Source organism: Phaenicophaeus curvirostris, chromosome 3 (genome assembly GCF_032191515.1).
Source record: "Phaenicophaeus curvirostris isolate KB17595 chromosome 3, BPBGC_Pcur_1.0, whole genome shotgun sequence".
NCBI lineage: Eukaryota > Metazoa > Chordata > Aves > Cuculiformes > Cuculidae > Phaenicophaeus > Phaenicophaeus curvirostris.
In genome coordinates, this window is record NC_091394.1 from 23,465,751 (window position 1) to 23,478,782 (window position 13,032).

At 36.1% G+C, this 13,032-nt stretch overlaps 1 protein-coding gene across 3 annotated transcripts in view; it reads right to left on the minus strand.

Annotated features, from left to right (window-relative positions):
- Nucleotides 1-13,032, minus strand: part of CDH18 (cadherin 18) — a 192,159-nt gene that overhangs the window by 19,515 nt on the left and 159,612 nt on the right. For all 3 annotated transcript variants that reach the window (XM_069853512.1, XM_069853510.1, XM_069853511.1), the window contains exons 9-10: nucleotides 6,349-6,470; nucleotides 325-442 (exon numbers count right to left, since the gene is read on the minus strand). In XM_069853512.1, coding sequence (XP_069709613.1) covers nucleotides 325-442; nucleotides 6,349-6,470 — 240 coding nt within the window. The remainder of the gene's footprint in view (nucleotides 1-324; nucleotides 443-6,348; nucleotides 6,471-13,032) is intronic.

Genomic DNA, 13,032 nt, shown 5'->3' on the forward strand with positions numbered 1-13,032 from the left:
ATAACCTTAATAGTCTCCACTCAGTGCTATTCACCTAGAACAGACAAAACTACCAACAGATTTTTCATTACTCCACTTTTTAAAAAGAACCCTGAATGTATCAAGTATAAATGTTAAAATAAAAAAAAATAAAAGTAGAATTCAATATATAACTATCAATAGGTTGCTTTATGTTTTATACCCCGTGTCCTTGTATTAGCCAGTTTAGTGATGACAAATTACAGTTTTCCCATTCTGTCAAGCAATGCATGGAAACTGTTCTATTCAGTGAGAAATCTCAGACCAAACAAAGACCCATTTCTCTGAGATTTGTGTTTGATTTACCTTCATTGTCCCTTAGAGTAAAATTTGGGTTGAAAGAAAGACCTTCTTCAAGGGAAAAATGGAATCTTGCCCCATTTGCAGAGTTGTCTTTGTCAGTTGCAGTGATAGTCTGAATTACCTGAAATAAAAATTGACAGTGAATACGTTGAAATTTGAACTTCACCCAAACTGAACCTGTCCCTAGCAAGATGTTCAAACTTAGCTTATTTTAATTTTCTACTTGAGTGCTGGTAAATATAATGAATGAAATGACTGGGCCATTAGCTTGATATCTCTAGCATGAAATATTTTAGGAACTACACTTCAGAGCTAGATAAAAGCATCTAAAACATCTGTACTTTCTGACATTCTGATATGATCAGGACCTGGTACAAAGATTTACACCATTTGCATTGCATCCTGGTGACTTTCAGAGTTAGCTTCACCTATACATCTGTTTCCATGGAGCCAAAATTTAGGCTGAACCAGGATGACCTATGCAGAACATCACCTGCTTGCTATCCCAATAATTTGATGCTCTTCAATATTGGTTGGGAATAATAATTGTTTTACTTGAAATGGCAGGAATATCATATCAGCTCTCTGATTAAAATTCCTCTTAAGAATCAGCTTTAACTTGTTGGAGAACAAAATAGGAAAAAGTAGCCAATACTGGTCTTAGTAGGCTTGCCCAAAAGGAGCAGAATTAGAGGTAGCAACCATGTATATTTGAGGTATATTTGAAAGGTAGGAGCTTTGCCTTTGAAAGGCCTGGTGGTTTTAAAAATTTGCTTTCTACTAAAACTGAACCAAAGCTTTTGCATTGTGTGACCAAGCAATATTTCTACCTCTGCCTTGTCTCCATGCTGGGCCTGGAAGCTCAAGTGCTAAAGTAGAATTTAATAAAAGTTGTTTTTTTGATTTATGCAGTGAAGCCCACACAGACTGCTGCACAGAGCTGATAGATATCCTGAGGGAGATGTAAAAGGGGGAGGGAAAGTACTCATAAGAATTTTTCTGTTCAGTATTCAGATGTAGTCTGTCTGGACTGAACCTGAAGCATAAACAGTGTGGATTCAAGTGGTTTGGTCTTTTTAAAACTAAAACACAGCACACAGTTCTCTACCTCTGTTCATGTAAGAGAAGAAAATCAAATACATTTTAAAGCCAAAGGAGTATAATGCTTATTCCATTGACTATATACAATATATTACATTATATTGCCCATACACGCTTGAGGCAATAAACAATACCAATGATAATTGCTGAGAATAGTTTAAAAGTTTGTTGCAACCCTTTTTTGCTGAGCTGTAACAGAAATAAACCAGTCTGATACATCTATAGTCATGCAGTTTACCAACGTCATATTGGTGAATAGTGGTGAAAGTCATATTGGCAATACTGGTGAAAAAGTTTGGCAAAATCTCATTTTTCTCTACTGAATTTTGAGAAGGTGCCATAACTGTTATAGAAGCAACTGCTATGTAAAAACAGAAATATAAGATTATCTTAGATGGATATATTTTTTTAATAATGTTGAAATGCTATGAGGCAAAGCAAGACAAAAAAATTTGATTAAAGAATATTTTCAAGATAATCAGTTTCTGTTAGAACTCAAATAGTAAAAAAATACAGCTAAATACTACACATAGATGTAAAAAAAGCAGATAATACCTTAAAAATGAATTTATTAAATACTGTTTATAAATCCTCAGTGCTCTTTAGCAGAGAAACATAAGTCATTTTGCCATGTATCTTCAGTTTTTATTTGACAGATTAGTAGTTACAATTTGTCCTGTTGTCCTCTCTTATATAAAATGTTCAGTGACATTTTACAGAATCTTGCTTCAAGAACATGGTAGTTTGCAATGAAAATACCTTTGATCAACAGCTCAGTGCCACTAGACTAGTATATAATTTACTTGCTTGTAAGACTAATTTTAAAACTCAACAAAATGTAATACTTGCATTCCTTGATTTCACACATGGAAATTCACGTATCCCCTGAAATCACTGATAAATGTAAAAAATATATCACTAGAAGGTATGAAAATCATGCTTTTTCATGTAGAAAATAGACACTATGTGTAACAGAACAGGTCAAAGTATTTTTGACAGATCTGTTTTTAAACAGATAGATAGTTCACACCTTTTCAGAAAACACTCTTAATTTCTAAGAAGAAGAATTTTAAGACATTCATTCAAAGCTGAGGAACAAAACTATGTGTCCTCCCCAAAATGTACGATTGACCCTTCTTTAATTAACAGGTCAACTAATTAATGGCCTGTTGCCAGACATTAACATGCATTTTACCAAAGCTGATTAAAATATAAGGACAGGACAAGAGGGAATGGCCTCAAGCTCCACCAGGGGAGGTTCAGGTTTGACATCAGGAAAAAAAATTTTCATGGAAAGGGTCATTGGGCACTGGAACAGGCTGCCCAGGGAGGTGGTTGAGTTACCTTCCCTGGAGGTGTTTAAAAGATGGGTGGATGAGGTGCTGAGGGTCATGGTTTAGTGATTGATGGGAATGATTGGACTCGATGATCCGGTGGGTCTTTTCCAACCTACTGATTCTGTGACTTTCTGAAGAGGATGTGCCAAATTCTACTTAGATCCATATCAGAACTGAATCAATAAACAAGTAAATATAAACAACAAACTTACAGCAGAGCCATTCCTTGCCAGCTGACATTGATTTCCCTTGGCTACTAGAAATATTAGCGTCCAGGGAAAGGTAGCTCATGTTGATAGCACAATATTTATACACCTTGATTCTGAAAAATTTCTGTGTGTGTGTGCATGCTTGTTCTCACAATCATTTTCTATTTGAGATGCCTTAGAGGCATTCATTCAAGCACTTAAGTCCTTTAGCACTCATTCAAGCACTTAAGTTTCACTGGATTTTTTTCTTTTTTAAGCAAATAAATTGAGCTATGGAGGGATATAAAGAAGACAATGCCAGGGGCTGTGCAATTAAACAGTACTGCTATTTCTCTCCATAGAAGCCTTTCTGAAAACAAACAAGCAGACACAAAACGATTTCCAACAACAAACTATTGGTTAGTTTACTTTGCATGCAGTAAATTAAAAATATATGTGCAGAGCAGCACAGGGCTGGAGCCCAACCTCACAGCAGTACCTGATAGAATTTGTCCTTTTATCTTATGCATAATTCTCACAAAATGATGAATAACTCAGAGTAAATACAACATTTTCAGTAATAAGTAACCACACAGCTGGGTATTCTTTTCAACATATGGAACACTTGTATTGTTCTGTAAGCCTTGTTTATTTATGCCTCTTTAATATGTGTTGAATAATGTAATTTTCTTTCTTAAACTAGACAATAAGATCTTCCAAGTAAGAGACATACACAATTTGTGTTTTGTTTTGGGTTTTTTTTGTACACTGCAATGTTATTACAATATTTTCTGAAGCATTCTTATGCAATGTGAATAAAAATTAGTGCATGTCATGTACGTAATGGAGTCCTGTTAGTTTAAGAATACAACAGCATGCTGATGCAGCCTTTCATGTTAAACTACTGCCTGTAGAGTCCTCTGTGGCAGCATTAATCTTGAATGTTAAACCGAAATGCTACAGAGTTCAGGATGCAAACATGCTTGCAACAGAAGCTCAGAGAGAAATACAACACTGACCTAAATCTGGAGCGAATGCTATTCTAGTAAAACTTATTTTATCCTTTAAACATCTCTTTCATAAGTTTCCATTTGCAAACCTACTATTAGAGGGTTAAAACTCTCCTAAGAACTAACATTACCTAGACACTAGCCGCAAGATAACCTGCAAAAAGAGCAGTTCTATGCTAGCTTCACTGCATGCTTTAGCTTATTATAACAATTCTTTAACAATTATATAATTTTAAAAAAACAGAATATGTTGAAAGCAATTCAAATTAATGCTTAAGAGCTTTTATCTTTTTTTTTCTAAATTAGTCTTTCACATATTTTAGTTCTTTTATATTTGGCTCCACATGAGAATTTCAGTACATTAGTTTTACTTTAATAATCATGTTAATAACAACTATTCAGTTGATAGACAGACCTACTTAGATTTTCAAAGGCTTTCAGTGAGGTGTCTCAATAAAAGCACTGAAGAAAGCTACACAGTCATGAGATAAGAAGGAAGGTCCCTGCACAAATCATTGCTCAAAAGACTGAAATTAGGATCTCTTCTGAAAATGGTCTATTCCACAAGGAAAGAAAGTCACAGAGATTTCCTGTTCCACACATTTTTATGCTAGCCACTTGTTGCAGTGTAATAATAACTGTCTTACAAAGATTATGAGTAATCAGCCCATCAGGTCTACTTATGATACTGAGTTAATCAAAGAAGAGGAAGGGCTGGCACTAAAGATCTTCTAACACAATTTTAGCCAGGCAATACAAATACAGGTGAAATTCATTATGCAAAGACATAAAATCTTAACTTCATACATGTGATGATGAACTCTAAGCTGACTATTACTTGTAATGATACAGGTGTTATGGCAGACAGTTATTTGTATTCAATCATTACTAGTGGTTAAAAAGCAAAACCACTGTTAGAAACTACTAAGAAAGGAACAGAGAATAAAACAGAGATCATCGTATACTATGGAACATAAACTATAATAAGAATTATAAACCACTGCATAGCTGCATCTTGAATCTCGATTCCCCATCTCAAGGTGAATATAAAGGAACTGGAAAAAGTTTAGAGGAAGACAAGATGAACGATCAAAAGCCTAGAAAGGATTTATCATGGCTTGTCCAAGTTAAGTAGGACTCTTCAGTCTGAACGAGAGACAGCTGAGGGGCAATGTGCTCTAGATTGATGCATGGCACAGAGATAATAAATAGGGATCAACTGCTTTCCCTCCCCCAACACAAGAACTGGTAAATGTTGATTGAAGACAGTATGGGAGGATTAAAATAAAGAAAAAAAAACCCAGAAGGTTGTAGATCTTCCTGAAACATGCAACTAAAATGTAAAATTCCTTGCTGCATGAGGTAGCAGATATCAAAAGTTTGTGTTCATTGTAGGAAAAGCTAGATATTCATATATGATGGTTTTTAAAGGATTATTAAAAACACAGAAACCACACGTGGATCTGGAAATGGTCTGCAAATGATCTGAGACTAGAAGTACTTGGAGTATCATACATGCTTCCCATGTTCTTATACTGCTTTTTAGTTGTTAGCTTTTGTCCACTCATAGAATCAAGGTAACTTTTGTCAGTGTACAGTCTAATTAAGTGCAGCATATTAAAACCAGAAATATGTCATTATACATTTGTGTACACTGCTTTTAAATATCTGATGGGAATACTTTTATTGCCAGTAATATATTCCTCCAGAAAGATATGAGCTCACAACTGCAACTTACAACCTGTGTAATAACACAAAACCACCATATAATTTGGGATAAAAACTCAATCTATGCAGAAAAGCAAAGACATTTGGTAAAATTGTTCAAACCATGGAATACAATGAAGTGTATCAATCACAGGAGCAGTGTCTGGAATGTGATTCTGCTATTCAGTCTCAGTTCTGATACATCTCATGCTCATAGTTGTGGAAAACCTGTTCAACATCTTTGCATAACGGCCCTGCACTGACAAGGGCAATCAACATGCAAAAAGTGAGGATGGCAGTCATGTTAACCAGCCATTCCAGTCAGCTGTATTTGAAACCTTGCTACCATATGGCACTTTGATGAGAGCTGTTAAATCTGCTTCATTTTGTTAGGGAAGTGACTTGTCAAATTCAATCACTTATCTGACTAGTTTCAAGTTTTGCATGTCTTTACCAAAGACCGTTTTGATAGTTTTTTCAGCAACAAGAAAGTTATATTCAACAAATTCCCAAACCTTCTCCCATCAGCCTAATACATTTTAAAAAAATAATCAAATATGAAATACGAAAATAAAATCAGAAAGAATTACAACATGTGTTCCTCAAATCAAACTTCTTACATATATGGCATTAACAAATGAGGTAATTATTTTTCACTGGGAGAAAGATAACTCTGAGAGTTACCTGACCAGGCTTTGCATTCTCACAGACGACTACATCATACTCTCTGGCGAGCTCTGGAGGGTTGTCATTGACATCCAGAATTCTAATACCAACTGGAACGTGGCTCACTAGCCCAGGATTGTCTGCAAAATGCACAAGGGAGTATTAAACCTTTTGAAATATTCCATGACATCCTGAAGTTACACATGGTTTCTTAACACAATAGCTAGATGAGAACTGGATACAGCTGTAGAAATTTAAGTAGCAAAATACTAAAAGATGGTGTTTACTGTCCTTCATTAACTGTTTTGAGAAATAATTTGGAAAAAAGAGTGGAAAGTCTTAAGCCAGTCATGTCAATAAAAATGCAAGTAACTCAGGAACTGAAGTGAGATAAAGCCGTTTGAGTTATTGCATGCTATGTAATGAATGTAAAAGTGTCACCACAGTACTGAATAAAATCTAATATGAAAAATATTAAATATATCTTCTTTTTCTCAGTCCCTTGAAGAGTTTAGGAAATAATGCCACGATAACAAGAAAATATGAATGCATAAGAACATCTAAACTTTTCTCAAACTTCAATTCATCTTCCTCACAAGTTATTATACTGTTATACGAAGTTGTTTACAAGTCCTGCTTTAGCAGTGACATACCAGCAAGAAAACAATGTTTAAATAATGATGTCCTAGGCTACAAGCTGCATTTGTATGACAGCTCATCCTCAAAAAGCACAATAAATAGAATCCTTTCAAGAAAAACACACTTTCCACAATAAAATGGAAAAAAAACTCCCATTTTTTCAAAATCCATAATATCCTTGTTCTTATTGCTAAGTACTACAAAAAATATTTTTTGGAAGAGTTATATAGTATTTTGTTTATAATTAGATAAAATATGCCTTGTGAAGTCTGTATAAATACTAATCGTTTAGATGACAAACTTCATTTTACCTTCACAAATTTAATTAAACTGTCATCAGAACATGGCAAAGTCAAAATTTAAAATGCAACAGGATGGAAGAATAGAATCTTACAGATTTACTTTTTAAAAGTGCATGTTTCTATCTGTCCCCATAAGAGGAAAGAAAAAAAAAAAAGAGAGAGAAACAGTAGTGGTTTAAATTTCATTCATTCACGTTGGTTATTTTTATCTTAATTAATCCACATCATGTTCATTTATAAAATTCTTTGGATTCGTTACATCTTTAGTGGCTTTCACTCAGAATTCTGAAAAACAAATTTGGATTCAAAGCCACCAGTAATGTAACCTCCAAATGAAGGAATATTTGAGAATGTTGAAGTTTCCTTTGAAAAGGGAGAGATTTACTCTTCTCTGCTTTCACCTGGGATACTAATCAAAGATCCTGGAATTTAGAAGTTCTCTTCAGATTTCTCACATTCTCTTTTTAACAAATACACTTATGTTCACCTGTTGATTTTAATTCACTTTTGAAACCTAGTCAATTATACCCATAAAATGAGAATAGAAAAGAGATCAAAAAAGTCAACAGAGACTTAGGTAATATTGGAGCCTCTATTCCCAATTAACACTGGCATCAGAAGTCATAAGAACACACTCAGAAAATATTTATAGGCTTGCAAATTTCATCTTCTTCCTGAAAATTTCCTTGACTGCTGGTATTTTCAGTTTTACCCTGAAACTAGGACATCTTTATAACAGATGAACTAAGGTACTAAAGTCGGCTTTCTCAATTGTTTTCATGCAAGACTGAGGCTTTCCAGTGATATCTAGAAAACACTTCTAGTGGAAAACTTGAAGAATGTTAAAATGCTGGGAATATATGAAGTGAAGGTGAGGAAGAATGAGACTTGGCTGTTCACTAAGCAGCTGGGAGAAAGGAAACATTTTATCTACCTTCACTCTTCTCTCCAGAAGACCAGTTGTAATATGACTATTAATACAAAAATGTGTTTGATTCTTCTCCAGAGGTAGGTCATTAGATTGTGCAGAATAGCATAAGCAGTAGTGATTGACTGTTTCTTATTGCTCACTGAAATATAGCTGACAGATTTGTTTAGGCAAATTCCTCTGTCAAAGTCATCAGACAATCCAATTACAGAAATTCTGTAAGTATAATTACAGATTATGATATCTAGCAATAGGTGATCTAGGGATGATCTATGATTCAAAGAAGCTTTGTTCTTGAGGCTTTGTTCGGGATACTCTTGCACACAGTTTGTGAGCTATGTGAACTAGAAAATGGTATAAATTAAAGCAGAAAAAGAGAGTGCACACAAGAAAGGAAAGAGAAGACAGAAATTGCAATAAAGGGTTGAGGACAAATAAATGAATTTGGGAGTGGATTCATTAACTATAGTGAAGGAATTGAAAATTTTAATACTTGAGAAATCCCAAAGAAGATTTTGCCAGAAGGGAAAAGAAGTTGTAATTATCAGGTAATCATAGGATCACTGAAAAATCTTAGTTGAAAGAAACTTCTGGAGGTGACTAGTCCAGCTTCCAGCTCAAAGCAGGGCCATCTTCAAAGCTCTACCAGGGCACAATACATCTAGAGGAAAGCAGCAATAAAGCAGGAAGAGCACAGGGCAGAGGGTACTAGAGAGAGAGAACTCTCATGTCTGTCTGAAATATTTGGAATAGTTACTGGGGAAAGAAAATCAAACTTTTCAGTCCAATGTCTGGCAAAAAAACAATTGCAAATACTTTTGTTTCACTTTCCATGCAGCAGATCTCTTTGTCCCAGCCTGAATGTGTCTCCTTGTATACCTGTCACTACTACCCAGTGCTGTCTTACTCTTGTCTGTAAAATTTCCATTATTTGCACAAGATGGAGATTCACACATGGAGATTGAGAGTTTACCTTTATTTGTTCTGAAGCTGCATTGCAGTACTAAGAATTCATAAATACCCTATCGGTTCAAAAGAGTTCTTAATGCACAAAGTATTATCAATATCTTTCTGGAAGCAGTTACCTCATGAGATCATTAACATTTGTAGCGTATATCCACATTCACTGCCTACTCACTACAAAATGCAAATAGGGGAAATATTAACACCACTTACCAAAACAGTCTTGAAGTTTGTCAGATTGTGTATACTAGATAGATGTGCATGCAAGACAGTAGCACAATTTGTAATGGTGGGGAGAAAATGAGAATTAATTAAGAGCGACCTTATAAATTTTTGTTTTGTTTTATATTCGGTTGTGTTGTATTACTACAAAATAGATATAAATTCCAATTCTTTTCAGGTGTACAACTCACCTGCAGTCTCTAAAACACTCTAATAACTGGTCCTTTTAACAGTACATTTTTGTTAATTAGACAAATCTCTTGCAGCAGTTTGGCAGATTTCCAGTTTTAAGATAATCAGTGCTGACATATATTTCAGGCCTGTGCATTATAAAACAGTCAGCTTCATTCTGTGTTCTATTAGCATTATGCCTCAAGAGTACATTTTTCAAAGTGAATGCTTACTGTTCTAAGGGATAACTGAAGCAGAAACATTGCTCTGATTCACCTACATTAGGGAGTTGCTTTCTTACGCTTGAGGTTTTTCCCAGAATAAATAGTTCCTCTGCCAGAATACTAATATCTGTAAAGTTAATAAATTTCATTATCAGCCCCTCCACTGTCAAATCCTCTGCAAAATTAGAAAAGACCCTATCAACAGTCAGTCTTAAGTCTTGAATCTTCTCTTCCATTAAATTTTGTGGGTAACCTTTAAAAGGCGTAGTATTTTACAAAAAACAGAGTAATTGTATATGTTTTCATGATCTAGAACAAAAATATTCACCTATCTTAGGATTACAATCTATGCTTTGATATCATCAGTATTACATATTGATATTAATCAGTCAATAACAACTTTTTTCCTCATTTTGACACCTTATCAAGACCTTATGAGGCAAGCCAATACTTAGGAAGTTCAAACAACGATTCTGATAATTTTAAAGAGAAGTAGAAAGCACTCATAACACTTCTCTATATAATTATTAGTTTTGACATGTTAGAAGGCTAAACATAGATCTCAGAAGGATAAAATATACTACTGAAACAACTAAAATAATGAAATAATTTCTAATATGTAAGTGAAAGCAGTAATATTCAGAAAATATTTGGTTTCATAAAATCATAGAATCACCAGGTGGGAAAAGACCTGCCAGATCATCGAGTCCAACCATTCCTATCAATCACTAAACCATGACCCTCAGCACCTCATCCACCCGTCCCTTAAACACCTCCAGGGAAGGTGACTCAACCACCTCCCTGGGCAGCCTGTTCCAGTGTCCAATGACCCTTTCCGTGAAAAACTTCTTCCTAATGTCCATCCTGAACCTCCCCTGGTGGAGCTTGAGGCCATTCCCTCTTGTCCTGTCCCCTGTCACTTGGAAGAAGAGGCCATCACCCTCCTCTCTACAACCTCCTTTCAGGTAGTTATAGAGAGCAATGAGGTCTCCCTCAGCCTCCTCTTCTCCAGGCTAAACAACCCCAGCTCTCTCAGCTGCTCCTCGTAAGACTTGTTTTCCAGCCCCCTCACCAGCTTTGTCGCTTTTCTCTGGACTCGCTCCAGAGCCTCAACATCCTTCTTGTGGTGAGGGGCCCAGAACTGAACACAGTATTCGAGGAGCGGTCTCACCAGTGCTGAGTACAGAGGGAGAATAACCTCCCTGGCTGGTCACGCCGTTTCTGAGACAAGCCAAGATGTCATTGGCCTTCTCGGCCACCTGGGCACATTGCTGGCTCATGTTCAGTCGGCTGTCAACCAGCACCCCCAGCTCTTTCTCCTACAGGCAGTTTTCCAGCCAGACATCTCCTTTTCTGTAGCTGCACAGGGTTGTTGTGCCCCAACTGAACGACCTGGCATTTGGCCTTGTTACACCTCATGCCATTGGTCTCAGCCCAGTGGTCCAGCCTGTTCAGATCCCTTTGCAGAGCCTCCCTGCCCTCCATCAGATCCAGGCTTCCTCCCAGGTTAGTATCATCCACAAACTGGCTAAGGGTGCACTCAGTGCCTCCATCCAGGTCTTTGATAAAGACATTGAACTGGGCTGGACCCAGGATGTTAATTCAGGATGTTGTATACGTGATTAAATTTTCTGTTAAAGAGAAAACTATGCAGAATCTAGTAATAAGTGTATTATTCTACTCCATTATTTTTAAGGTAGAGTGTACTTTCAAATACTGTTATCTAAAGTTGGCTAGACAATGTTTTTTTTATTTGACTTTTCACTGAAGAATACAAACCTGAAGACACTGATCCCTCTGTTGAATCATGCTAGTAGTGGTAGCAGTAATAGCAATAGGAGTAATAGTAATAACAGCACTGCAGCAGACTTAAACATTTGGAATTTTCAGTGCTCTCAAGCTAGCATCTCCCTCTGCCTTAATGCAAGCAAAATTCTGCAACTCATACAAAATACTGGTGCCTACCTACTGAGTAGGCAAGAGCACCACAAAATACACCGGTGGCTCCATTTTGAGATTCTGGTACGGATTCACAAAGCCCTGAACAGGAAAATTTTAGTTTTGTCTGTAAAATTGATTGCATAATGATAACTCTTATGTAATTTGATTTCTAATATGCTATCATATCAAAGCTCTGTATGTACAATATCCTTCTATGCGGTCATTTTTTACTGCCTTTTGCTAGCATTTCTTCAAGTCTGGAGAATCTGAGAGAATCTGGCAGGTACTATGTCATTTCAGTTTTCCTGTTCTCCACAGCCTCTCCACAGCTTTACAGATTAGGAACCCTTTACAGACTAGGAACTCTTTACAGACCTTTCAAAGATAAGTTTGGGCATTTGTTGCCTTCAAGTTGGTCCTCCAAGTAAATAATGAGAAATTATCTGCTTTAATATTCTCATCCATTGAAAATCATTTTGGAGATGCTCAGGAACATCACAACTTCATCTTCAAAAGGTCAGTGAACTAGTAAATCCAAAAATCTATTTTAAACAATGGTGCACTTAACAGCTACCCAAGAGAAACATGAAAAATTCCCAATAGAAAGTGTCTCCTAAATATCCACAATTTTTGGATCACCCCTGAAATACAAGCATTTATCCTGATTTCAAAAAAACTACATTTCTTACTACTATCACAGATGTTCTTATTATCCATCTAAGTGTCCAATACTTTATAAATACCAATAATCTCTTCATGTTAACATTGTCTGAAAGTGATATCCATAAGCCGGTTTGCCCTGTGACTGTTGGGCAGGTGCTGAGCATACCCTGTTCAGTTGTGAGGATTACTATCTAAAAGGAGTTTCCTGACACAGTCTTCCTTGCCTGATTTCTAAGCAGAAATTTCTAGTGAAAAATATAATCCTCACTTTAATTCTCAAATCAAGACATTGAACTTCACAACATTCCTGTCCACCCACTTCTCCACTATATTGAGATCCCTCAATATAGTGGAGAATATTTGTCAATATTGACAAAATGACCCCCTAATGTACCAGCCATTACTCAAGTTTTGTGTCATTTACAAACTGGGCAAGAGTGCACTCTGTCCAATCAACCAGATCATTAATGAAGAGATTAAACACTACTGCATCAAGTAGCTCAAGAGGGTACTCCACTAGTGACTGGCCTCTGGCTGCATTTTGGGCTGCTGCCACTTAAGACAATTTTGAGGCAGCTTTGCCATTCATTTATCCAGCCCATACATCAATGTGTCTTGTCCTTGCGTGAATTTCTCTCAATCTTTTCTT